This window comes from Sapajus apella, unplaced genomic scaffold (assembly GCF_009761245.1).
Source record: "Sapajus apella isolate SASKATOON/1434 unplaced genomic scaffold, GSC_monkey_1.0 scaffold81, whole genome shotgun sequence".
In the NCBI taxonomy this organism is placed as follows: Eukaryota; Metazoa; Chordata; class Mammalia; order Primates; family Cebidae; genus Sapajus; species Sapajus apella.
The window spans coordinates 1,100,966-1,128,916 of NW_022437021.1; the positions used below are offsets into that span (position 1 = coordinate 1,100,966).

Here is a 27,951-nt window from a genome sequence, read left to right on the forward strand (position 1 = left end):
CTTATTTAGGTATCAGTTTGATTTTTGTTGTCTGCCTGCTCTTTGTATGCACTGTGGGATGATCTCACCTACTTCTACAATCATCTTTTTCTTTTTTGGTAGGCCCTCTCTAAAAGGAACAGGCAGTCTGTGTAGGCTAAGATCATGGCTCCAGAAGCCAACTGCCTGGATGCCTATTCAGTTTCATCCTTGCCTGTGTCACCCTCGACTCATTCTTACCTCATTTTTCCATCTTCAGAACGGAGGTGATGGTAGGGCCACCTTGGTTGTGGAGAGGATTCAAAGACATGAAGCAGGGAAAACACAACAGCCCTTGGGACATAGCATGCACTTAATAACTTAGTAAATGTTCACCTTATGATATTTTCCCTAAAACGCTGTTATCTAAATTTCTCAGATCTACATTTCTACCTGTACCTCCAGCTTTCTTTTGTGTATATCTTAACTTTCTGTTTATGACCAAAACTTCCTTCACTCCAATTTTTTCATCATGGTCAACCACCTCATCTCATCTCTTTCCCCTTAAGTATTTTCCTTTGTGGTAGAGTCTTTATCTTCCCCAAAATTCGAAATGAGAATTTTTGAGATCTATCTTTGTTCATTTCTATATTTAAGTCATGATCAAAATTTTCTTAAAATCTCTTTTCCTATTACCTGCCCAAATCTAGTTATGACCTCCTTACTTATGATTTTGCCCAAGGCAGCATAAGTTAGTAGTTTAGAATCTCAGTTTTATGATATCCCTTGCTGTGGATCTTAGCTCTTCCACTTCTTAGTTGTGTGACGTTAGGCTAGTTACCTGACCCCTCTGAACTTCAGGTGCCTCTGTGTAAAATGAAGATAATAATTATTACTTCACAGAATTATTGTGAGGCTTAAGTGAAATACTGTCTTTGAAGTTCTTGCCCTAGCCCCTGGTCTGTAGTAAGTGTTGAAGCATTCAGCTGTTGTTATCCTCCACCCTGGCTCATGCTCATTTTTCTGTTCCTGTGGCTAGTTCAGAATGATTGAGCAGAACTGCTCTTTCATATTGCAAAGGCTTTGGAGGAGGTTTTCAAACCTTTCACCTGGACAAAAATCAAAGACACCGTTTATTAAATACCTGTCATGCATGACCTGTGGTTTTTACAACCCTGCACAGTAGGTGTTGTTGTGCCTATTCTGTAGAAGAAAACCTGAGGCTCTAAGATGCAAACAATCACCTGAGATTTCCTGGGTAGTAGTGTCATGACTGCTATTTGCACTGTACCCATGCCTGTTCCATATTTCATATTGTCATCATAATGTATTGCTTCCATAACTTTCTCTATTAAAAATAAGGTAAACTTCTTGACATGTGTTCCTCAGCCTGTGGTTGAACAAGTATTTCCAGTGTCAGGGAACCTGCTACTTTTCAAGATAGCCCATTTTACTGCTGAATAGTTCTATAGGTTAAAGACTTCTGTGTACTGTGCTAAATAAACCCTGACCCCTATAGCATCTCTCCATTTTTTCAAAAGAAATAGACCGCCAGCCTAACAAATATATATATATATATATATATATATTTTTTTTTTTTTTTTTTTAAACTTGGTAGTCTTTTAACCTTTAAATATATGAATATAATGATTACTGCCCATGTTGTTCTCTACACAGATGACTCTTGTACTTCTGATCCCCTTCATTTTAGAAATAAATATTATTTTGTATATGCTATAATTCATGCATATGAAAAGCTCTCTGTCTCAGTTTTATCTCTTCTGGGTTCAGATCTAGGAGCTGCCAGTCTCTTGACAACCCATAGTATACATTTAGATTTTCATTAAATAGCTTTTGAGATGTAAACCAGGAGCTTCGATTTTAAGTCATTCTGTCATGAGTAGTGTGAGCCTGGTCATTTATTTCAAAGACCACACAATTCTTTGATATTGATGGAGTAACCTATTTGTTAGCTCCCACTGGCCTCCTGATTTAATTTTCTCCTCCTTTGTCTCTTAGGGCTGTGGGAAAGAGAGCAAAAAGTGAGTGAGGCCAGGAGAGGGCCTTTTAGATTTGGTTTCTCTCCTCCTTGGTCTCTGCTACTATTGATAAAACAATCCTGATGCTCTGAGTATACAGAAGCCCTTTGCCTTACTGGAAAACTTTGAGGAATTTTATTATTTTTTCATGAAAATAGGCAACAGTAAAATCTAGAGCATTAAATTACCTAAAAGCAAATGGAGTTTTTATCTTTCACAGCTCTTAAGATTCCTTAGTGTCAAATCCATCGTTTAATCAAATTCCTGACAGTAGCCTTGTCCGAGGCTACCCATGCAGTTAAGTGAAGTATTAGGAGCATGGGTAGATTGGGGGCTGGGGGCTGGGGGCTTGGGACAGAACTGCTGAGGTTTGAATTCCAGCTTTGCTGCTTCTTGTCAGTGAGACTTTAATTTCCTCAACTGCTATAGTGAGGTTAATAACAGTACCTACCTTATAGGCTTGCAGTAAGCATTCCATGAATTAATTCCGTAAAATGCTTTCCAGCAGTGTCTGCTGCATAACACATGCTCGCTAAGTGCTATTGTATGGTTGTCGTATTGGTTGAGGTCATGGTTTTATTTCTTCACCCAGAAGAAGAAACAGTCACGACATAAACAGATGGTCTTCAGAAGGCAACCCACATCTTCAGTAAACTGCTTTTAAAGTTGGGGAGCCACCTAACTGTATTATTTTCACTCTGTCTTACTATTTAGAGAACGACATAGACCTAGCATTTTGTTCTGTGGAACTTATAACACCTCCACTCTATAAGAGCTGTTGGAAATGTATTCTCAAGTTGTCCATCATCAGGCTTAAAAGAGCTTTCTTATTCTAGCTTAAGGGGTCCCTGCTCTTAGGTGTTTAATCATGGAAGCATAGGTACAGAGATGTGTTGTGACACTGTTCTCATAACAGGTATGCGCCCTGTCCTGCTGTGTGAGCACTAGCCCCCACCTTGGCACCTGTTCCCAATCTGGAATTCTGGACAGGTTGGTCTTAGCATTCTGACTTCCCACTTTCTAAGGAGATGGGGTTGCCAGAGAAAGCGATGCCATTTTTGGTATAATTGTCTGAGGAATCCCTAAGATGTTGACTTATAAACTAGGGAAAATGGTAAATAGCTGAACATACCTTCTACTATTGTTGAGAGTAATCTTGGCTTATGGCTAACTTTAGCAATGGGTCTGGTAACTCAATAGGAGACTTCATTTACTTTCAATTGAATACACACTGTGGTCATTTTTCACTACAGGGTGTTTAACAGTTGGTTTCTTCTTTCCTCCTGAATTGGAAGCACTCGTATAGAGTGCTTTATTCAATAGCTCATGATTTGTTCATTCAGTTGGTTTACAAAATACTTTTCACTGATGAGAATGCCTGTCATTTATTGAGCACCTACTATATCTAAAGCATTCTGCTGAGCCGCATGTATAAATGTGAACAGATGTTTATAAGACTTTAACAAGATACACTGTCTTTTTTCTGGTAAGGTAGGGTAAAGGCAGAAAAGTGAATAACTGATTATGATATAAGATCGAATAAGACAAGTCTTATAATTAATGTTCAGACAAGGGGCCACCATAGGCACATCAGTTATTTCCAGTTATAAGGCCTGGTTGTATTTGCCTAAGTGGCACCATTTGAGCTAAGCTTAAAGGAAATGGCAGGAACAGGAGCTGTATAGAGGGGCAGCAGTCTACACTAGGTGGAAGGAACTATGTGTGCAAAAACTCAGGGGTGTAGCAGGTCTGGCAAGGGTGGGCATGGGTGGTAGGAGATGAGGCTAAAAGTAGTTCCCCCAGGGGCTTGTATGCCTTGCTTCAGAGATGATTTGTATGATAAACAATCATTGGAGATTTCTCTGGAGGGAGAGGGAGGTTAGGTCTTTAATTCTGAAAAGTGACTTTTGATGTGTACATGGTAGACCAGAGAGTGGTCCAGACTGCAAACCCAAGCTCCAGACTGATAGTCAGAACCATCATGATAATTTGTGAGGTCCAAGGAAAGGCTGAACCAGTAGCATCAGGAACGAAAAGGAAAAGGTGCATTTGGGCAAACTTTCAAAGGCCTAAGTGACAGAATTTGGTAACTGGTTTACTCTGGGAGAAAGGAAGCTTGAACAATTCAGAATGACAGCTTTCTAGGTGAGACGGCCAATAAAACTACATGCCTAATAATTAAGCTGTGAACAAACTATAGAAATGATCCCTGAAAATTAAGCTGTGAACATAGAAGAGAAAACAGGTTTGAGCACTGAGTTGGGGGACCTATAATACAGGGTTAGTTATGTGTCATTTTATGGCCTTTACAAGATACCCATGTGGATATATTCTTTAAACAGAAATTCTGTCCAGCAGAAAGGAGTGAGACTTGGATACAGGAGTTAAGCCTTAGCTTATAAGAAATCCATGAGACCTTAAGGGAGTGAGCACTTTGCCTCGGAGAGTAGAGTGAGAAGATGTGAGGACAGAGGGCCGACAGATGCTTCCCATTTAAGGAGCCAGCGGTGGAGGCTCCAGAAAGACTGGGATCCCAGAAGAGAGCTTTAGCTGTGACTGGCTGGATTGAAACTGGCAGATGCTATAAACAAGAAGATACTTTTAAATAGAATAAGAACTCTGATTCTTACTATTAAATGTCTTAACTTTAAAATTTTTTTAATGTGGACATTTCCAAACTTCAAAAGTAGAGAGAAGAGTATAATGACCCATCATGTAACTGTTATTTGGCTTTTGTTATTGTAAATATTGAATGTCTTCTTTCATCTCCTGCCTTTCTGGGGAAGGAAAGGAAGACAGAGTACTTTAAAGTAGTATCAGACTCATGTCACTTCCCTTACACTTTAGTTTGCACAAATTCATGAGGACAATTATTTTTTACACAACTTGAATAAATATGATATCATTATCTCACCAGAGTTTAAAAATTTCTTAATGTCATCTAAAGAGCCTCCATTTTTTTCAAATAGTTTGAAGTTTCTGAGAGCCTACTGGTGTTCTTTGTTGTTGTTGTTGTTGTTGTTGTTGTTGTTGTTGTCTCGAGACAGTGTATCACTCCATCGTCCAGGCTGGAGTGCAGTGGCATGATCTCTGCTCGCTGCAACCTCTTCCTCCCAGGCTCAAGTGATCCTCCTGCCTCAGTCTCTCAAGTAGCTGGGACTACAGCACGCACCACCATGCCTGGCTACTTTTTTGTTTTTTTGTAGAGACAGGGTTTCGCCATGTGGCCCAGGCTGGGCACATGGTAGTTTGGGGTTGCCCCTGGAATCAAGTGATCCATTTGCCTCAGCCTCTCCAAGTGTTGGGATTACAGACATGAACCACTGTCTGGCCGATGTTACTTTTTAATTGCATAGAAGTTAGCTGTCACTCCAAAGGCCCATTTGGGAAATGGGCAGAGTACTGCAAGGAAGATAGTAAAATGGCTGTCTGCAGGAGGGATGCTTCTCCCATATGGTGCACAAGAGTTTTGATGGGAGACTGTGACTTCTTTTGTGTACACACTTATCCCCTGGGAATAGCAACAGAGATCTGTGATTGGACTTTCTGTATTTAGATCATTTTAACTAAACATATGCAGTGATACCACCATGGGTTTTACCTCCTCTGATCCACATACCATCCAACTACCTGGAGCAGTAGTCCTTAACCAAGACTTATGGCTCTATCTAGAGACATTTTTAATTGTTATGACCTTGAAAGGGAGGGGATACTTACATCTAGTGTGAAGAGAATAGGGGTACACAGAAGGACAGCCCTCCCATAATAAAGACTTACCTTTCCAAAATGCCAATAGTGCCAACGCTGGGAAGCCCTGTGATAAAGAAATGGCAGAGAGGAATCACCGCTCTTTTCTATCTATCGTTACATCATGTGTTTGTGTACCAGGTTGTGGTTAAAAATTTTTCTCTTTTCCTTGGAGAGAAGTTAATGTCCCTGGTAGTGTTTTTCCTTTGATCATCTGCATCACCTAAGCTGGGTTTGGCCAGGTCTTTGAACCTAGCAAACTTCATTCCAGTTTTCATTTTCTTTGTGTTCATGGGCTTCAGAACAAGGTGGAGTACACTTTCTCAAGACGTGTTCATTGGTCTGAACAAACTTCTCTCCCTTGGAAGGAGACGGTAGCTTGGCGGTGCTATTAAACAGGCAGGTGGGGGTTTGTTAGATCAAGATGTAATCTTTCTTCAGTCTGATTTTAAAATGAGCAGTCATTTGTAGTAATTATTAAATGAGAAGCATAAATTAAGTATTTTACTTTCCTTATTTGTAGGAAATACAATTAGAGCATGCAAAACAAGCCTTTGTGCAACGGGACAGTGCTAGGACTGGGAGAGTCACAGCCATCGACTTCCGAGATATCATGGTCACCATCCGCCCCCATGTCTTGACTCCTTTTGTAGAAGAATGTCTAGTAGCTGTAAGTCATAACTTGCCCTAATGAAGTGGTTTAACTCAGCAAATAAGGAATCATAAAAACAAGTCTTATAAGTTATGTAGTGTTTTTTTCTGTTTCAAACACTAACATTTTAATGTGATCACACACTTTACTAAACTCAAACAAAGAGTGTGTTTTGGCTAGTTTTAGCGGGTAAGTTAATTTGTTGTCTGGGTAGTATGAATATCTTTGAGAACTATATTAAGTGGTTAAAGATAAAAGGAAAAACAAATTTGTGATCTTATGTTAATTTTGCTTTAGATTTTGAGGTATATTAAGTGCTGATTTTTGCCAATCTTGTGATGCTCTAAGGCAAAAAAACACCACCACCGAAAAAGGGAGTACACACACAAATCCTTTGTTAGTAGTCAGCACAACATAAACTCCACACCTTAGATTCCCTTTCACCCTGCATCTGTTGAGGCCACAGGGGCACATGTGACAGCAGAGCCCTGCAGTTGTGTTTCATGGGGCCTCCCTTCGCTTGGTGTCAGCTGCTGTCCTTCCCTCATGGACCCTGGGGATGTCCCGCAACATTCTGTGGTGGTGGTTCTTAAGCCCTGCTCATGGAGCACCAGAATCACCACCGATAATTATTAGAAATACAGATTCTGAGATCTCTTCTAGGCCTATCATACACCATCTACAGGCGGTGAGGTCTTGGAATCTAATTTGTAAAGCTTCTGCGTGATTTTGGTAATCACTCAGTTTTAGGACTAGTACCCACTGGTAACTCTTCTTTTGTTAATCCCAGGGAGAATACTGTTTTCACCATCATCTGGGTTTCCTACAATGCTTACCGTAGACAGGAACTCAGAGTAACCTTTCAGTTTCCTTTCTTCCCCTGGGTGCTTAGTTCTGGAGACATGGCATTCTGACAAGGCCTTTTCCATTCTGGCACTGTGTTAATCTAACTCCTTTTCTTGGGCGTCCCCTTCTCTACTCCATTCTAAACTTACGTGTCAGCCATTTTAGATGATTACTATGTGAAGATTTATGTGGTTGTTACCTTATAAAGAAGTGCTTTCCTAATAAAAATATTTTGCCTTGTTAGGGAAGGATAGAATTTGAAACTCCAAACTGAAGTCCCATTCATAATGGGCATTCTGTCTGTTTCCCTTGTCCCCTGTGAAGAAATATGGTTTCTTAACAATTCTGATTATCAGAATTTTTACTAGACTTAATTCCCATGAAAGCATATGGCATCTCATAATTTTGCCATAACATGCTTGTTTGCTAGAAATCTTACCAATGTAAAGTCTGTACCTAAATGGTTATTTATTGCCGGTTATAAGTAACTTGACAAATCTTGATATTAATGTTAGATTGACCACTTTTCATACTATGTTTGCATTGATATAATACGGTTTTGCATGCATAAGCACACACATGTACATTATAGTTTTGCATATTTGAGCCTTTAAGATTTGCTCATTAGATGAAATAAACCAACTTATAAAACATTTCCAATTGAAATTTGAACTCCAAATTACTACTGGTCCTGTTATAATCCTACACATGTATTTATTTAGTTTTCTAGGAGTTGTGTATGGAGAGTCCAAGTGCTGGTCATGATTAGTTGCAGTTGCTTCTAAAAATCATTTATAGCTTTTTTTTTAAAATGCAGAAGGAAAATACTTGTAGTCATTTCTTCTTATACATGCATTCTTGATTACTTTCAAACTAGTATTAGATGTATGTACTTCTGAATCATCTATAAATCTTTTGTATATTTTTCTTCTCTCTCTTGTTTTCAATTTATTTGAGGCTGCTGGAGGTACCACATCCCGTCAAGTTAGTTTCTCCTATTTTAATGGATTTAATTCGCTCCTTAACAACATGGAACTCATTAGAAAGATCTACAGCACTCTGGCTGGTAACAGGAAAGATGTTGAGGTGACTAAGGGTGAGTGAGAATATATCTGAATTCTTGCCTGCTAGTATTGTGGTGTATTATTATCAGGGTGAAGAAGGCAGTGAGTACTTTTTGTTATAGATTTTTCTATCTCCTTGACACATATAAACCATATGGTAACGTGTGTTTTTCATCCTTTGATCAAACAAAAGCAAACAAAACAATCTTCACCACGTTTTAAGTAAACTGAAGAGAGCCTTTGAATAAGGAAAACATGTAAAGTTTCTTAAATATTTTCAAATCTTGCTAGAACTGGAGCTAAATTGGCAACCTCTAAGGAAGCCTTCAGATATACATGAGGAATTCCACAAAGTTGTATTGGTGACAGTGTAAGTTGATCTGTAGGATTGAAACAGGATATTATCAGCATTTTAATGGGATTTGAAAAAACAACAACAGAATTCCCTTAGGAATTCCATAGCTTCATTAATATAACCTCCTGGGAACTATGCACATGAAGTTTCATATATGATTCCTTAGTTTCCTGACTGGCAGTATGAACATCATCGGATGACACCAAGCTTCTAAACTATATGTTCAAGAACATATTCTGCATACCCTTTCCAAATGAATGCAAGAACTGCAAAATTCTTACCCTATTTGGATCGACTTGAATTCTACAACTGATAATAATAAAGTTTTGTGAAGTTCACTCATTCCAGTGTTTTGAGTTAATGCTGAATTCAGTGGCTATTTCTTCTTGAATCTTTCCCTTTTAACTTTTCTTCCATACAGAGGAGTTTGTTCTGGCAGCTCAGAAATTTGGTCAGGTTACACCCATGGAAGTTGACATCTTGTTTCAGTTAGCAGATTTATATGAGCCAAGGGGGTAAGTTGGCTTTTTTTTTTTTTTTTTTTTTTTGAATTAGCTTAATAAAAGGAGGTTAGGCAGTGGGGGTAGGAGGAGGGCAGCATTCAGGAGAAAAAGAAGCCAAATCAAAGGCCATGCTGAAATACGGGAAATGAAAAAAGGAACATTTTAAAATTCTATCATGTAAATTGTAATAAGTTGGTATTTTTGTTGCTTCTGTTTATTTTTCCCCTACAGACGTATGACCTTAGCAGACATTGAACGGATTGCTCCTCTGGAAGAGGGAACTCTGCCCTTTAACTTGGCTGAGGCCCAGAGGCAGGTGAGCAAAGAGGAGCAAACTTGCATTCCAGTGTTTCCCTGGCAGGATGCCCCAACCCCATTCCACTTGCCATTGCCTTTGTGGCATTGGTATCTGACTTAACCATTTTTCTGTTTTGTGCCAAAAATCTAGACAAATTTTAAAGGCTGTGAAGAGAAATTGCTTAGAAATGGTGTGATGAGAGATGGGCACAGTGGCTCACACCTGTAATCCCAGCACTTTGGGAGGCCGAGGCAGGTGGATCATGAGGTCAGGAGTTTAAGACCATCCTGGCCAAGATAGTGAAACCCTGTCTCTACTAAAAATAAAATAAAAATAAAAAAAAATAGCTGGGCATGGTGACAGGCGCCTGTAGTCCCAGCTACTCTGGAAGCTGAGGCAGAATCACGTGAACCTGGGGGTCGGATGTTTCAGTGAGCCGAGATCGTCCCACTGCACTCAAGCCCGGGCGACAGGCTCTGTCTCCAAAACAAAACAAACAAAAAAAATGGTGTATGAACAGGTATTTGGCATTTGCTAATTTTTTGCTAAGGTGGGGTGACTTCCTAACTGTACCGGAAGCCTGCTCCAAAAACATGGAGGAGGTCCTTTCTCCTTCCTTCTTGAAGTCTCATGTTGACAGATGTAGCGAAGGAATCCCGTGTTGGTGTCACTGTGCCTGTCGGTAGCTGCGCGTTGCTAAAGGAAAGCTGTCTTTGCTCCGCTCTGCAGAGCAGCCCTTCATCAGCGCATCGTCTAACTGCCATGCCTTCCGTTTTTCTGAATATCAAAATGAGATAATTTTGTTTAGTCTGGAGTTATAGTTTAAAGGCTTTCAGACATATTTTCCTCTGTGAAAGGATTCATAAGTTATGTGGAAACAATTTTAGGAATGCTAAATTTTATTTTTTGGTTAACAGAAACCAATCTCTTGAAGTTGTGGGAGTCAGAAACTTAAGACATGGGACCTTCTTTTTTAACTCTTGCCCAGCTTTCTGTAGATCAGGATTAGAGAAGAAAACCCTTCATAGCATGTGTTGTGCTTACGTGGTGTTTGTAAAATAAATCCACTCACAGGCGAGTGTAGTTTTTAGAAAAATACCTCCTTTTAGACAGAGCCATCTCTGAATCCTGTGAGACTTAACAGTTTCTGGCGTGGAGCTCTGGGTTTGTGCAGAGACGCCAGTGTGACCACAATGGGTTGATGCGGGCTACACTTTTAGGACTGTCAGGCCTTGAGCCAGGGCCCCTTCCTTTTAGCTCTTTCCCACCCAAATGCAGCGGTGAGTTTTGTGTGTAGCATGTAAGTCAAAGTAGTGGGTGTGTGCTCAGTAAATGCTAACGAGCACCTCTGGAAAACCAGCTGGCCTTGGTTAAAAGAGGAAGCCGATTTCTCTGAGTGCGGGAGAAAGAACTGTGTAATCACGTGCAGAGGTGGAAGCAACACTGCTCTCCCTTCCCTTTGATTTTTAACACTGCTTAGGAGATGATTATCTCTTCGTCTGTATGCCACCAGCTATTGTAGAAATTTGGGGATTAAAAGAAGCAGAGACTTTTTTTTTAGATTCCTCTTTCCAGCTGGCAGCGGCTTCCCACAATTTTTCCTTTATGCTCTTTGCAGCTTTTGAGAGTTTATGATGGGTGCTTGTTGATACTGGCCATGAAAGGGTTAGACTAGATTGATGAGATTTACAGCAGGAAATGATTGGCTGCTGCTTAGAGGTTTAGAGCAATTCACAATGGCCTTACCCGGAATAGGCTTTTTGCTGCATGAACCCTAGTGGGCCCAACAAATTCAGGCAAGGGAGGTCATCCACTTGTGGGTACAGTGCTGCCTCTTCCAGCCCTGTGCAGCACTTGTAGCATTTATTCTGGACAGAGGGGTGAAGGAGTAGAGTTTTGGCTTATTTCAAGAACATGCTACAGTTCTGGCTTTGGAATTTAAATAAAAGTCTAGGATTTCATTTGTCTTTTAGGAGAGGAATTCGTGGTGGTGGTAGGTCCCTCCTCCCCTCCCCCTATTATTTTCAGATTAATTTCACTCATTATTTTGATGCCAGAACATTTCTAAGTATTACATATTTATATCCCTGTAAATAAAATATTGTTTCTCTTTTGAATGTGTCTGTCAAAATGAAGATACTATTGATTTCCATCTATATAGGGCTAGAGTTGGAAACAACTCATAGAATTTGCAGAAGAAATATTTTGTATCTTAAAGAGGCACATTTCTATGTAAAGCTATTTTCAGTTAAGTGACTTTGAAGGAGATTCCAAATGATCTCATTGTATTAGAATTGTGTTACATTGACAGCAACTAAAATTCAGTGGGTTGATAGCTGGGGTTGGTGATTATTTTCATTGTTCACTGATTTTAATTATCATGACTTCTGAAAAACAAATTTTATTGAATGTATTTATTCATTCAACAGGTATTTATTAAGCACTGACTATATGTCACCCTCATTTGACAGCTCTCTGTGACATAAAATTACCGTTTTATTTGTGCAGACAGAGAAGTGTAGCACTCTGAAATGTTCTGGCATCAAAAACCCTGTAAGGATAATAGGTCAAAAGAACAGAAAAACAATGACTGACTGACCTGAAGTATGAATTTAGAAAAGCTGGACAAAAAAAGAAAAAGTAGCAATTAATTGTAATACAGCCACCACATTTTAGCTACTGTAACTGTTTTGAGTATTTCTGGGTGGTAGGGAGACAGAATGTTAGTATTAATTTTATATGCATATATATTTACACATCTTACAACATCTTACAAGCACTTTTTTTTTTGAGACAGAGTCTTGCTCTGTCACCTAGGCTGGAGTGCAGTGGTGCGATCTCAGTTCACCGCAAACTCCACCTCCCGGGTTCATGTGATTCTCCTGCCTCAGGCTCCCATGTAGCTGGGACTATAGGCATGTGCCACCACACCCAGCTAATTTTTTGTATTTTTAGTAGAGACAGGGTTTCACCATGTTAGCCAGGATGGTCTCGCTTTCCTGACCTCATGATCTGCCTGCCTCAGCCTCCCAAAGTGCTGGGATCACAGGCATGATCCACTGCACCTGGCCCTTTACAAGCACTTTTAATTAAAAAAAGACATCATTTTGCACATAGTCTTAAAAAGTGTTTCTTAAAAAATTACCAGGAAATATTTCAAACACTTAAATAGGTAAAGAGAATCATATAACAAATATCTATCTACCTACCATGCTCTTTTAGCCTTTGTTTCAGGCTGGTCTTGAACTCCTAGGCTCAAAGTGATCTACCTACCTTGGCCTCCCAAAGTGCTGGGATTATAGGTGTGAGCCACTGTGCCTGACCTCATTGATGTTTTTAAATGTGCTTTATTTTTTTTAAGATGAGAATTTGAAAATAGGCTCATAAGATCATTTTTGGCAAAGGATGGTTTTGATTATGTTGAAATTTGATTTTAAACATTAATAGCACTAAACTCTTTTTATTAATAAGAACTTATGAAATCCATTACTACTTTTTTCTTTGACATTTTAGTTGTATCATGGGTTTAGAACCCAGTGAGTAACGTTTAAAATTAATGTATGCTCCTTTTTGTTTTATCTTCTTTTTTATCACCTGTTTTCCTGCTCTCTGATTCCTGTGCATGCGAAGCAGAAGGCCTCCGGTGATTCAGCTAGACCAGTTCTTTTACAAGTTGCAGAGTCGGCGTACAGGTTTGGTCTGGGTTCTGTTGCTGGAGGTTAGTCATGAATGAGAGCAAAATTTTCACTTTTATTATTTCTATTATCTTTTCTCTGATTTTCTATCTTGAAATGTTAAAGGACAAAGCCTTCTCTAGTCTTCCCAATACCAGTTATCAGTCTCTACCTATGAGTTAGGGCAAGAGCAAAAGGAAACTCTTTTTCCCAAACCTGCATGTGATCAGGGACTTACAAGTGGCATTTTTCTCGTATCTGCAGACCAGGCCTTCCAATGACAGGTTAGTAATGAGGCTGGGCTGTGGCAGTGTGCCTTAAGTTAAAATGTCTGTGACATCCTTTTATTAGGAGATACTTGAATGAAAATCCACAATTGCTTATTAAAGTTATAAGAAGGGTAGTACTGTTTTAAAATCCATATTTGAAATTCAAAACACATTTCTTTTCTCAGTCTTTTCCTTGACTTTAAGCACCTTCTCCTTTCTTCTGACCTACCTTACTTCCTTCTGAGATATTGATATTGTTTAATTTTAGCTGTTGGAGCCACTGCTGTGTATCCTATCGATCTTGTAAAAACTCGAATGCAGAACCAACGATCAACTGGCTCTTTTGTGGGAGAACTCATGTATAAAAACAGCTTTGACTGCTTTAAGAAAGTGCTACGCTATGAAGGCTTCTTTGGACTGTACAGAGGTTAGTGCCAAGCACTCACTACCTGTAAGGTAAAATAATGTTCGAAGGTTTGCTTTCTCATCTCAGTGCCTGACGTGAATTAGGGAGACAGGATTAAAATGGAAATACAGCAGATTCTCAGTTATCCATGCTAATGGGAGTAGGATGGAGGCATCTAGGGCTTGGCTAATCAAAACAGCCTATAATCTGAAATTTATTTTATTGCTCTGTTGTATGTTTTATTTCTTTAAAATAATAAATTATTTTTATAAGCATCTTCTGTGAGTTTTCGAAAGGGTCATATTGTTTGTATCCTTGAAGTACTCTACTCTTCAGTTAATAGGGAAAGGCATCCTGGGGCCAGGACAAAGCTTACTCAGGATTCATGATTTTCCTGGAATATACCATAAAAAAGTCTGTCAAGCAGGTAACCAAGGCTTCAGTAGAGCTCTTTTACTGCTTCGTTCTGATTTTAAAGCTGCCCCTTTTCATCTGACTCTCAACCCAATGGAGTTGATTCATACACCCCTCTAGCCAGGTAATCCTCTATCTCCACCTTTTCCTTTAACCACCTAAGGTTCAATAAGCAATGGAAGTAGTAGCAGAGAGTATGTCATCACTGATGGAAAGGGTCCCACAGACCCTGACTGCTTTTCTGCTGGCTTTGGCTGAAGGAGACCTCTCAACTCTTCTTTTGGTGATTGCCTTCTACAAGAAGGAAAATGTGTTTCCGCATCAGTTAAAATGCAGTATTACAAGGCAGTTCAAGCTCAGCTGCTTTATAATTTGGCAACTGCAAAGCTGGCAGTCTTCCCTCCTCTCCCCTACTGGTGCTCTCTCTAGAAGAAAAAAAATAGTATTTAGTACTCTACCAAGGGGGACGGTGAAACTAGCAGACGTGGAAACCCGTGCCTCTGGGCCTCTTCTGCCATCTGCTGACTCTAGTCTTCAAATTAATCACCCAAGTTAAAAAAACAAAAAAGATAAACCTTTCTTGAAACCTCTCATCTTAGAAGCCAGAAAGTTTCAAACTCCAGAGAAGTTCCATTTTGCAGGTCCTATTGTGTAGGTGTATAGCCCCCATCAAAGGCCTTTTGATCTTTGCTCTGCCCTCTTTTTCTTATCCCCTGCCTCTTCTTACAATTTGGAAGGTCTTTGACCTCAGGTGATTGATGATGACCCTTTCAGGGTCACTGCCTTCCATTTGAAATACTTTTCTTCCCTGATGACAACAACTTTGCAAATGAAATGGCTTCCAAGTAGTACAAGGTTAATGTCACAGTTCCTACTTTGCAGTGATTCAGGCAAAATTGACCCCCTTACCTGTCCATATGGGTGGTTTTGGGAGGGAAATCTCTGAGCCTTAAGTCTGGACAGACATCTGAGCATTGCTTCATAAACTACTTTTATGAGCTTTTCTTGGTATTAGATTAAATGCCAAGGGTGACTTTCGAATTGTAAGAACCCTTCCCAACACTGCTGAGTGTCTTTAATTTGCTTAAGTTGATTTGTTTTTTTATTTTGAGTCCCTTTTTTCATGATCTTTGACCATATCTAGGAGGCCTGGTTTTTGGTTATATCTGTATTTTCTTTTTGCAGCTTCTACAGTTGGCAGCTAGAAGTGTGCCTGAGTACTGAGTGCTGAGCTAATATGGGCTTTGAAAAGAGGCTTCTACTCTTGCCCTTTCAGTTCTTGTATCTGTAAGATGGGAGTGACTGCTTTTAATGTCTCAGGGAAGAAGTAGTAAGTCAGTGTATTAGATACAGACAGAGGCTCACTGTAAACACCCAGGTGGCAGCTCTTCACACTTTTCCTGGTTTAGAAATGGCCATTTATCTTTGGGTGCCCCAACCCTAAGGGCAAGAGACAGAATTGTCTGTCAGGATGACAAGTAGAGTATGAATATAAGATTAGTTCTAGGAGTTACTTGTGTTCATTTCTTCCTGATATCTTTTCTAGTAAACAATTTTAAAACAAAAGATTTACTGTAAAATTTTTGTTTAGTCCCATTCTGTAATTTGGATCATCTTGAGAGCAAAGGGATGACTGACAGTTCAAGTTAAACATAATAATGATATAAAACTTTGCCATGGAAATGACTTATTCCTATTCTTGATTGGCCAGGGATCAGTTCTCTCTAGTTTCTTGTAGATCATCAATAATTAATAATTATATATAACTGCATATTTGTAAGTGCTTTATGGGGAAGAGAGAGATCAGATGATAATATAGGTAACTCATGGGAAATGATTATTGTTAATCTAAAAAATTACAACATAAGTAAAGAAGACTTGACATATTTCTGAGACTCAGTATTATCACCTTTGTGTACAAAGTCAAATTATGAAATACCTATGTGTGATTCTTTGTACATTTCTCATAAAATGTAATTTTATTTTAAAGTTATTTTATTCCAGGGGATAACTGTTAAGTTTAAATTAGGAAAATATAGTATTGCTGCTGTTAATGCTTTCACCCAGCAATATTTGAGAAGGTATCAGAGTACATCTTTAATTTCTAAACATGTTTTCCAATATTGAGCATATTTTTTAATATTCCAGAATTTTGCTTAACATGTAATTTATCTCTATCAAGGCCCATGTAATTGCGCATATTTTCTGAATGGGACAATTTGGGAATGTTGCATTTGTAAGATCACTCTCTTATTTTAAAACTACCTTTGTGTATACTTCCTAAAAAAGTTGGCAACTCGTCTCTAAGGTATTTTTGTAGCATGTGATCTTATTATAAGGCTAATAAATATCTCTTTTTCTTATAACAAGAACATCAGAAGCTGTTTTTATATTTGAAAGCCCTTCCCTGTGGAGCTAGAATGAAGGTTATTTTTAAAGAACTCTTGTAGTGCTCCATGGCAAATTGTTTTATTCTTTGCCTCCCTGGCAGCTGTCCGCATCAGAACACAGTTGCAGAAGTTGCTTAGTAGTTATCAGAGAGCACATTTGAATCACTGCCCCATAGTCCCAAGGAGGCTGATACCAAAGCTGTAGGGATATCTAGCAGTACTCTTCAACAGAAATCTGCCTCAGAGAGTCATGAGAGGTAATATTGTGAGTTGGTTAATTCCTGCTCTCCATGTATTGGTATAACTCCATTTCTTTATTTCCAGGAGCCTATCTCCTATTTTTGTGTAAATTTTAGTTGCTGAAAAAGTCTGGCCCTGTAAAGCTTCTCTGCAATGCAAACTACTTTTTTCATAGAAAATGGGGAATTTTTCTAGTCTTTTTTTTTTTTTTTTTTGTAATTTCTGAAAATCCAACCCCCAGGCTAAGCCTGTCTTATATTAAGGGAAGTCACACCTGAGATAATCCAGGTCTTCCTGAAGTCACTTGTAAAATTCTTTCTGTTTCCTCCCCAGTCTTCAGAGTGATTTAATGTGCTCAGGTATTTGAAATCCTTAATGAATTACCTGGCAGCTCATTGGGTTTGAATGACCGGCATGACCAAATGAGTCAGTCATTGGCCTGCTATAGATTTGGCATATTAAAGAAAAACAATTGATTGGGTAATCAGCCATAATTAAATGTTCTTAATGTTCGAGGAATAACTAATTTCTGCTTTTAAACTTTGTTGCAGTCTTCTCCCTCAGATGCTTCAGGTAATGAGATGAGCAGCCTTAGACATTGGAAAATGTTTTGGGAGAATCTTAGGGGAAAGAAAATATCTTAAGAGAAATCAGGGCCGAGTGCACTGGCTCACACCTGTAATCCCGGCACTTTGGGAAGCCGAGGCAGGCGGATCACCTGAGGTCAGGAGTTCGAGACCAGCCTGGCCAACATGGCCAAACCTCATCTCTACTAAAACTGCAAAAATTAGCCGGGCATGGGCAGGTGCCTATAATCCCAGCTACAGGCTGAGGCAGGAGAATCGCTTGAACCCAGCAAGCAGAGGTTGCAGTGAGCCGAGATTGTGCCACCGCACTCCATCCTGGGAGATAATAGTGAAACTCTGTCTCAATTTAAAAAAACAAAAAGAGAAATCAGGGTCCATCAGAAATACTTCTTAAGAGGAAGATTTTTGTTTCTGTTGATGGGAGAAGCCCTAAAGAAAATCTTCCAGAAAGAGTAATTAGATCATTTTATGAATTAAGCTTAATTTGGAGCAGTGCTTAACCTTTGAGGAAATGGGCAAAAAGCATTTTTTAATCAGCCCATTGATCCAAGCTTGCAAAGTTGTAAATATTTCTATTTCAAGTTGTCTGTGTAGTGCAAAGCAGTCATCTTCCATCCTGGAATGTTCTCAAGGTGACATCTAGAGGATGTTGTGGTGATATCTCAGGAAGTTATTGATAGGTTTGTATTTTGTATTGGAGAGGGAAGTTTTGGCAGGCAGCTAGTTTAAGCCAGGTCTCCTATCGTTGACGGTACTATAAAAGGGAATATCCAAATTCTTTAGATTCACGGTGAGACTCTTCCTTCTTGCATAATTCATGTGGATAAAAATAAACTGTAGAATTCTGGCATCAAAATAAAATGATTGAAATTTCCATGACTGTTTTTGCATTACTTAAGAACACATGCATCTTGGAACAAACCACAGTTAATCTGTGAACCGCACTCATGTCCATCCATGTCTACCAGAACTTTTAATGATTGCAAAATGGATAGGTTGGAGTCTTATTTTCTTGGCCAATTTCTGCACATTTTCATTTAGAGCACCAAGCTGTAAAAAGATCAGAAGACATGTATTTGGTTATAGGAAGCCACATAAGAATGAGCAGAAGACTTAAACAGATCATGTGCTGGGTTATCCAGTCTCCAGAAATCTATAGTGAGCCAACTGCAGTGAGCACAGGGCATTGTAATCTGAGACTAAGGTGACCACGGGATCTAAGGTGGGTGAGAGTGTTCTTTCTTAGAGGCTTAAGAGTGCTACAGTAACAATTGATGACCTTAGAAGACTGGAAAAGATGACAAAAAGATGGATGTATAGATATCCTAGAGAAGAGAAGGTTAATGAATGAATTAGTTCCACACCTCAAGAATGATAATATATAACCAGCGACTGTGGCTGAGACTAAAACAAGGGAGATAGATTAAACCTCAGCAGGAGGGAAATAGTTTAGACGGAAGAAAAGATAACCAGGATCCTCAAAGTTCTCATGTACTATGGTGAAAAACTGAAGGAGTATCTGATCATTTTCCCCAATGCTGTTCTCTTCTAGAAAGCCCCAGAATAGAGGAGTTGAGGAACTGATTTTTTCTAGAGCATAATCAGAATCACTCATTTTACGTTTTAACACTTTGTCTCCCAAAGGCATCCTGAACCATAGCTAAGATAACAGTGCTTGAAATTTTGAGTGTAAAACATTTAACCTGGATAAAGTGGCATTTAAATCTTCATTTCTGCCTTTGTCCCTCGATAATTCCCCAGCTCCACTGTACGGCCACCTTGGGGTGGCAGCCCAAAGAACCTGTGCAGAACTGAGTTGAAATGAGGGCTTTGAAAGGGGATAGTGTAGTTAGGAAGGTGGAAATGCTTCATGCCCAGGGGCAATATGAGTCAAAAGCAGACAGACAAATGGCAGGAGGAGGAGGGAGGAAAGAATGTTTGAGCAAGTGAAGAGAGAAGGGCATGGCAACAAGAGCAGGAATAAAGGCTGTAAGGCAGGGCACACAGAGTGCTGATAGCTGCAGAATGAAGGTTAATCTGATGTTGAAAGCAAAGTGGGTTCTCAGGGAAGATGGGGGCAAGTGTTCTGGTTTCAATAGTGAGGTCAGAAGGGTAAGAATTTGACAACGGAGGCATTGCTACCAGGTGGAAACTAGATAACACAACAGTATGCTGGCTGTGGCTTCAGCTATAGGAATAGGGGTGTCTTCTGGATTAATTTTTCCTACCAAAGTTTACTGCTCGTCTCTGCCTTGAATACCTTCTACCCTGTGTTATATGCTTTCAGCTATATTTCTCTGGGCTGGGCTGGCTCCTGTCTCAGTTCTATGCTGAGGCAGATATGGTAACTCCTGCCTTAGTTACCAAGTTTCTTCCTTGGTAGTGGCCCCTCCACCTCTGTGGCCCTGCTAACATTGCCCAGCATGGTCCTTTGGCACCATGGCCACTCCAGGTTACAGTGGCCGCTCAGCCTGGCTTCCAGCCTGCTCCTGACCCTGCGCCTCCTTCCCAGTATATTCCTGCTCTCACTGGTTCACTGGGTTATAACCTGCAGCTTGTCTCTGACATTCAGTGCCTTTGGAGCTTTAAGGAGTCTAATATTCATGACCTGGAGAGACAGGGAAGCATAATGCCTGCTACATGGCCACCATCCTTTTGTTGTGTGAAAAGGTCTGTCAGTGTAGGGTGCTGGCCCAGCCAGAGCTGAGGCCCAGAGAAAAGTTTCAGAACAGTCTAGTCTGGAAGAAATGCCTCTCCAGAGCAGAGGAGGACATTGGAGCAAAAAGTGTGTTAGAGGAAACTGGATACTTTAGAGAATCAAGGAGCACAGACCCCTGATTGGAGAGTCCTGGCAGGCCTGAATTCAACTCTGAGTGCTACCACATAGTCACTCACAAGTTAGAGACTTGAAACAAGCTGCTTAGCCTCTCTGGATCCCAGTTTCCATGAAGGAGAAGGAGGAGGAACAAGTGATAGTGATGTTGAAGATCAACACCACCAACAAAAATCAGTTTCTGTAGTCTTTACTTCTGTGCTCGGTACTGATCTGAGGGTTTTGTATTAACTCATTTCATCTTCACGACTACCCTGTGAAAATGGTATCATGATTATTCCCATTCTACAGATGTAGAAACTAAGATACAAAGAGATTAGGTAACTTGTCCACAATTACACAGCTAACAAATAGCAAAGTCAGAATTGAAGCTTGGCATCCTGGCCCCCACCCCGCGTTCCTAATCATTTGGCTCTTTTGTCACCTGGTAGAAATTATGTTGTGAAAAGTTGCTTGTCAGGAGAGGTTGAGGATCATTTAAGTTTTTAACTAAAATATTTCATTTCAGCTTGAAAATGTGGTTGAAATATGTTGTTTTGTCTGTGCTACTACTTTACCTTGCCCAAAGCATACAGGGCTCCTGGACTCTCAGACCACATGTGCTCTCACTGCTTGGGAACAGCTGTTCCAAGACAGGCGTAATGTCATGAGCATAGCATGATATTCCTTACCTAATACTGGACCGTGAACATAAATCAGGCTGAATTGCCTCTTGCAAACAAAAGAAATCAAGGCTATGTCTTGAAAATATAGGTAGAAAGAAGCATTATATCTTTTTGAATGCATAATATATGAGGTAAAGGGTGACTGATTCTTTGTATACTTATTCATATAATTACCAGAATAAACCAATAGATGTGTTAATTACTAATGGGGAACCTAGAATTCAAAGAATGACTACCCAAGATCACTCAGTGTGAAAGAGGCACAGACCTAGGATTCTAGCCAAGGTCCATCCACCTCCAAAGCCCATGCCCCAGGCTGTTCATTTTGCTGCCAGCCCATTGGAAATAGCCTAAAATTAGTTTAAATTTAGGCCAGGATTATTAATGAGTTTCTTTCATAATCCCTTCCAACCCTGAAACTCCAGTTGTATTTCTAACAGATTCTTAAGAGTAGCATGCTAGCCCTATAGTTGAGCACAGTGGTCCCAGGAACCTCTTTTGGGGATGTCCTATGAAGCTCAAGTCGGAGGCCCCTGGTCTGGGCTTGGTCCCCATACCTCCAGCTCCTTGGTTTGCACAAGGGACTGGATTCAGAGGGGATAGTGTGATTTATATCTCCAACCCATGACATTTGAAGATGAAATACTATGTTAATACTGTGCCCTGTAAATCTTTTCTCGCATTAGCAGCCTTCTGGTAGAGTCGAGTTGCCAAGGAAGCATTGCCATATGTGCTGATGGAGCTAAACTAAAAGGAGAAGATTAGAAAACTAACCACACTAATAAATTTCATTTGAGGCAGTTGGAAAATGGACTGCTGTTTTGACAAGTTAGAAACAACACACACATCCATTCTCTGTTTCAGATGGTTAAAGTGAATTTCCAGGACCCAACAGAAACATTTTATATTAGAAATCTAATTTTTCTGCTGAATTACCCAGATGTCAGATATATATGTACTTTAGACTTAAATGTGGTCACAATGAAGTGCCTCACCTAGACTCTCTGCTTTAGGCATTATACGATGCTACCTCTCCTCCCTTTGAGGTCAAGGTATAAGGAGGGTTATTGGAATTCCCACCTCTTTGACTTTTGATTGTTTCACGGATCATGACCTTCTTAGAAAGAGCATTTACCCAAGACTCATGTTTTCAAGGCCCACATCTGTAGTGGGCCTCAGATTATAATCCATAGCTACCTTCATTTTCCTATTTAACCAGATAGGGTAGTCACCACAAGAATGGTTCTTATCAACAACTCCCTGAGTGCCAGCATCTGGCCTAGGTCTTAGGAATGGATGTGCTTTTGTTTTATTCTAAGTTGAAGTTAATCATTTAATATAATGAAAATCAGGGCCTCTGATGATATTACTTTAACCTCCTAATTTCTCTAACTGCCTCACGTCTCTGCTTTTGCAAACTATCCTTCACCTGCCTCTAGAACGTTTTACTTTTTGAACATTTTGCCCTAAAACCCACCCCATGCATCTACAGAATTTCGTGCATGCTCCTTAGTGTGGCCTGGGAGAGAAGTTGTACAGTGTACCAGGTAAGAGCATAGGCTGGAGCCAGACAGCCTGGGTGGAACCCTGCTCCCCCATCAAACAGCTGAGCCACCACGGGCAGCTCCCTCAAAGTCGGCCTCAGTTTCTTCTTCGGTTGCTGTGGATAAAACAAAAGCCACTGTCTGAGTAAAGTATTCTGTGGATTAAATGTGTTCATTCACATAAAATACACAGAATAGTATGTGGATGTAGCAAATGCCTCCAAATATTGGCTCTTGTCATTATCACTGTTATTCTTGTCCAATACTACTGAATATTAAATGCATTTAATAAAGAGATCTTCCAAACAGGCTTTGTGTGGGCAACAAGGCCATTTTATTTCCCACTTGGATGCAAGCGGGCCAAATCTGAGAAAGGACGGGCAAAGCGGGTAAGGTGGGAATCGGCTTTATAGGTTGGGGTAGTTTTTTGGGGGGCACGGGTGTTGCAGAGTAAGATCAATTACAGTGGTGGGAGGTAGGGGCAAGGAGTATACATGACCACAAGTTCAGTTACAATGGCAGGTGGGGGTGAGGCAGAAGAGCACTTAGGATGGCAGGATGGGTGAGAGGTATTCACATTATCATAAGAACAGTTAAGATGGCAGGGTTGGGTGAGGGACTTGTCCAGGGAAGCTGGGCGATCAGGGACAATGGTGAATGCAGGCAGGGGTGGGTGTTGGGGTGGTGGGAGAAAATCAGCGAGGCAAGCAGGACTTCAGACTTTCAGGCTCCAGTCTTGCATATGGAGATCTGACAATCACTACTGTTAATAATATTGTTATTTATTATCTGGTCTTCTGTGATCCAGGCACAGCCTCCAATGCCCTGACTCCATGCCATAGCCTTAAGATGTTGGTGCCTTTGCACACCAACTGTTTCCTCTGCCTGGATCCCTTGCCCTCCATTCTGCTTATTGTCTCTGCTCTCCAGGGAACCTCTGCTCACCCTTGAAGCCCCAGGGCAAATATCTCCTCTTCTTTGATGTTTTTCTCCCTCCTGCAGGGAGAAGAACTGGTTCCCTCTACTGGGTTCTCATAGTCCTGTGATGCCCCTGGGGTCTGGTATGTAGCACATGCTGTTGTTAGGTGGTTTGCCTTCCATCTGGCAGGTGAAGACAACTAAGGTTCCCTTTCCCTCTAAACTCTGAATTTCTTAAGGGGAGGCACTAGTCTTACTGCGTTCATCCCAGTTCCTCCCAGTACCAGCCACGCAGAGAAGGATTTGGTAAATGTTTGCTGAACAAATAGCTATTTGTTGCCTTCTTTGTAGTCTTAAATACAGGGTTTTCTCTTTTGTTTTTTGCTGTTCACAATGCATCACTAAATTTATGGCGAGAAAGATAAATCTCAGTAGTTTGAAAGGCTGGCTGAAGTGATTGTATCTAACACCATAGTCATTTGGCTCTGTGGGCTGTTTTTTTATCAGTCATTTAAAAAGCCTGTCACAGGATAGTTATAGAGACAAGAGATCATCATTTAAATCACAGTTGTTTTCAACCCTTCCACAGTTTTGGTTTACAATTTAATGATGAGAAAAATACATCTAGCAAGTAAATATTTAAACATTTTGGTACTTGACCTGAATACAGGGAGTAAAATGGAAATTTCAAATGTGAAGATGTAGTTTAAACAGGTATATGCCCTTATATTACTAGTAGAAATTAATGTTGTACTTTTATTAGGTAATAACCAAGTTTTCTCTTATTATAGATATCTTATTGAAAGATCAGTGAATGAGTGTCATGAGTATAGTTTAGGAGAGAATGCATGCTTTGGATAAGAGCGCTTGTTTTGCCCAAAGTGTTCCATATTCCCATTTTTTCTTGTATGCTGCTTCAGCTCATTTAGATTCTAAAGAGCACAGCCCCACTCAAGCTAGCAAGAGCTTAGGGGAGCTTTTGATAAGCATTAACACAAGAGAGAATGAAGACAGAAATCTCAGGGATCCAAGAGCAGGAGCTGCGCTGGCTGGAGCCTGGCCTCAGTGGATCACGTGAAGGTGATCAGGACTGGCTCTTTCATGAGCTGTGTGCATTCTTTCTTTCAAGTCTCCATTCCTTTTGCTCCACATTCTCATCTGTCCACCAACGCACTTCCTCTGCTTATTCGTGGTTTCTGCTTCCTTGTGATATTAGCACATGTGTGGCTTCCAATTAGCTGCTTTCCTTGCTCCACCCATGGCATCTTTACATTTTGTTACCTCTGTGCTAACTTGTCCCCTCATCTCTAGGGACTGTCAGTCACCCTCCTGGGGAAGGCATCCTCATTGGTCAGCTCCATTTTTGGTAGCAGGCTCAGGTTGCTGAACTGAGTTGCGTATCTTTTAGGTGTTTTACATTGTCTAGTCAGTTATGGCCCTGGGAATGAAGCAGGCTTAGGTAATATGGCTGCCTAGAAAAAGGCTGCGAACTCAGGCCAGGTGAGATGGCTCACACCTGTAATCCCAGCACTTTGGAAAACTGAGGCAGGAGGATTGCTTGAGGCCAGGAATTTGAGACTGGTCTGGGCAACATAGTGAGACCTTGTCACTTTATTACAAATAAAAAAATAATAAAAAAAGAAAGATTGCAAACTCAAATGCTGATAGAATCAAGGTAGGTTATATGAGTGAACAAAAGCAACTGGGTGTGAGATGCAGATACACGTTTGCATATTAACACATAGAGTTGAGTGGTGTGTAAAGGTATAGATTTTTTGAGTAAGATGGCTAAGGCTCACTACTTACCAGCTTGGTAACTTGGAACAAATTACTTCATCTCTCTATGCCTTGGTTCCCTCTCTGTAGAGTGGTTATGAGGATTAAATGAGTTAATAAAGTTTTTTAAATGGTACCTGGCATGTAATAAACATGATGTACTTTTAAAGAAAATTTTCATTAGCATAACCATTCTTATCCTTGTTTAGTTCTACAATGAAATGGGCTTTCTCCCATTTTTCCTAAAACATGAAGCTGCCTTCATCTATTTAGTTTTCCCCCTCTATAAGGCTATGAGCAAAGAAAAAAATTTCTTAATTGTGAGGGTATCAATAGAGCAATAAAATGGAAACTGGCAATTGTCCTCATTGAGGTACGGGCATCAGGGCAGGGTGGGCACTGCCTTGCATGGTTTCTCTCTGAAGGATGGAGCGTCATGCGATAGAGCAGATGGCTGGGATGTCAGAAAGAGGCCCAGCGTCAGTTAGGTCAGAAATGAACCTATGAACTGACTGTTTGGTCAGTCAGTTCACTGTTTTTTTTTTTTTTTTTTTTTTTTTTTGAGTTGGAGTCTTGCTCCATTGCCCAGGCTGGACTGTAGTGGCACAGTCTCAGCTTACTGCATCCTCCACCCCCCTGGGTTCAAGCAATTCTCCTGTCTCAGCCTCCTGAGTAGCTGGGACTACAGGCACCTGCCACCATGCTGGACTAATTTTCATAGTTTTTAGTAGAGATGGTGTTTCACCATGTTGGTCAGGCTGGTCTGAAACTCCTGACCTCAGGTGATCTACCTGCCTCGGCCTCCCAAAGTGCTGGGATTACAGGCATGAGCCACCATGCCTGGCCTCATTGACCTTTTTTTACAAGGAGGTCAGAGTACGTTTGAAACTTTTTATTACTCAATAAAACATACCTATAGGTTGGATACACACAGCATTCAAGCTAGTGACCTCTCAGGCTGCTCCTTTAGGAAGAGAGTGTGGGCAGGGCTGGCCCCTCAGAAGAGGCTGCAAGTAGACCTTCTTACATAGATAAATTAGAAAATTGTACTTCAATGAAGAATAGCACCATGAACCTCTCTCAATGTGTGACACAGGGTACGACACGCTCCTACCCTCGTGGTTAGCTTAGTGTGTATTTCCAAGAAAAAACAATTGTGATTTAAAAAAAATTTTTTTCCTTAGGAAGAACAAATGAAAATGATGACATTTTTTAGTTTAGATATATAGCTCCACTAAGTGTTTTAACTGCCTTCCCCAAAAGTGGTTCTTGATTTAGAAAATCAAGTGGTCCACTGACTCAGAAGGCAGAAGGGAAGGAGCAGACTTTGGGGGAATAATGAGATTTCCTAGATCACTAATACGGTTGATTTACCCAATGTGCAAACGATCCAGAATGTGAGATGGAATGTACTTGGGCCTGATGCGGCTGTTAGAAGTTAGTACTTAAACATTCCATTTTAAATATTCTCATTAAGGGTAATAGCAGAAAATTGCAGCAGAGATTAAGTAGTTTTTAAGTGGTGATCCCCTCTGTAGAACTGTTGATTTGTTTAGTTAATGCTAATTTATTTAATATACTTCTACTTTGTGTTGATTTTTAGGTCTGTTGCCGCAGTTATTGGGAGTTGCCCCAGAGAAGGCCATAAAACTAACAGTAAGTCTTTTGAGTTGATGCTTCTTATTAAGGGATTTTGCACATACTCAAGAATCTAGCAGGTATTCTTATAGGAAAGAGCAGATTTGTTTGCTCAGAGGTGCTAGCTAATTTGAAAGCAGGGGAACTCACCACACAGTTTTTCATTATTCTCCATTTAACATTGAACCTCCAAAAATGTGACAATAAACCTGAAAACTTTTGGTGGTTGCTGCCATCATTGTTATCATCACAGCAGCAGCAGCTAAGCTCCCTTCAGTACCTACCATAGTAGGCACATGACATATATTACCTCTTAGCGGTTTAATCTCAAGCAAAGCATGATCCACAGTTTACAGATAAGGATAGTGAGGCCTATTGGGCTTAAATAGCCTACCTGTGTTCACACAAATCATGAGTGGGAGAACTAGAATTTAAAGTCAAACCTGTCTGACTCCAGAGCATGTCTTTCTGTTTTACCTGCTATTCTATAGGATTCATGGTTATGGTGTGTTCTATAAAACCAAATGCTGAGGGATCTGGGTTCTAGTTGAAGTTGATCCTTCATCCGATTATTTGCCCAGTGCCTGGCTCACATTTGACAGATGGTTGATACTCAGTTTAAGTGTTTGTGGAATATACAAATATTTGCATCACTAAGGCCATAAAGCCCCAGAAAGTAAAACTCTAGCTTTAGATTGGGCTGTGTAGCTTCGGAGCTTGAAATTCTTTCTTATTTTACCATTTTATTATGTGACCTTGGGATAGCTAATCTTCTCTGGCGCATGTCTGCCAAGAAGATATGACTGTCTTAAAATTTCTGCTAGGATATACCATTTTAAGAATATATTAATTAATGTAATTTATGTTCTTTGAGACTCTTGAGGAATTTTTAGATACCGAATTTCTTCTAAGCTGAAAAAATCTGCTCAGCCAAATGTATCTCCATGATGAGTATTATTTTAGTTTAATTCTTGTTAAAAGACTTGAAAGTGATTTTTAATCAAGGCTTATAAAACAGGTTGTAAGATACATGTTTTTGTTTTGTCACTATTGTCAGTATGCCTCCTTCTTAAGCTATTGTAATTGTGGAACATATTTTTGGCTTGTAAGCCATTTATCTTTTAATTTTTTCTCC

The 27,951-nt window shown here is 40.1% G+C and overlaps 1 protein-coding gene across 4 annotated transcripts in view; it reads left to right on the forward strand.

The window, feature by feature from the left end:
- Positions 1-27,951, forward strand: part of SLC25A13 (solute carrier family 25 member 13) — a 201,796-nt gene that overhangs the window by 112,588 nt on the left and 61,257 nt on the right. For 2 of the 4 annotated variants that reach the window (XM_032252885.1, XM_032252887.1), the window contains 7 exons: positions 6,268-6,414; positions 8,200-8,338; positions 9,083-9,176; positions 9,396-9,480; positions 13,093-13,180; positions 13,674-13,832; positions 26,782-26,834. In XM_032252885.1, the coding sequence (XP_032108776.1) occupies positions 6,268-6,414; positions 8,200-8,338; positions 9,083-9,176; positions 9,396-9,480; positions 13,093-13,180; positions 13,674-13,832; positions 26,782-26,834 (765 nt within the window). The remainder of the gene's footprint in view (positions 1-6,267; positions 6,415-8,199; positions 8,339-9,082; positions 9,177-9,395; positions 9,481-13,092; positions 13,181-13,673; positions 13,833-26,781; positions 26,835-27,951) is intronic. The other 2 variants (XM_032252886.1, XM_032252888.1) reach the window with 1 other exon arrangement.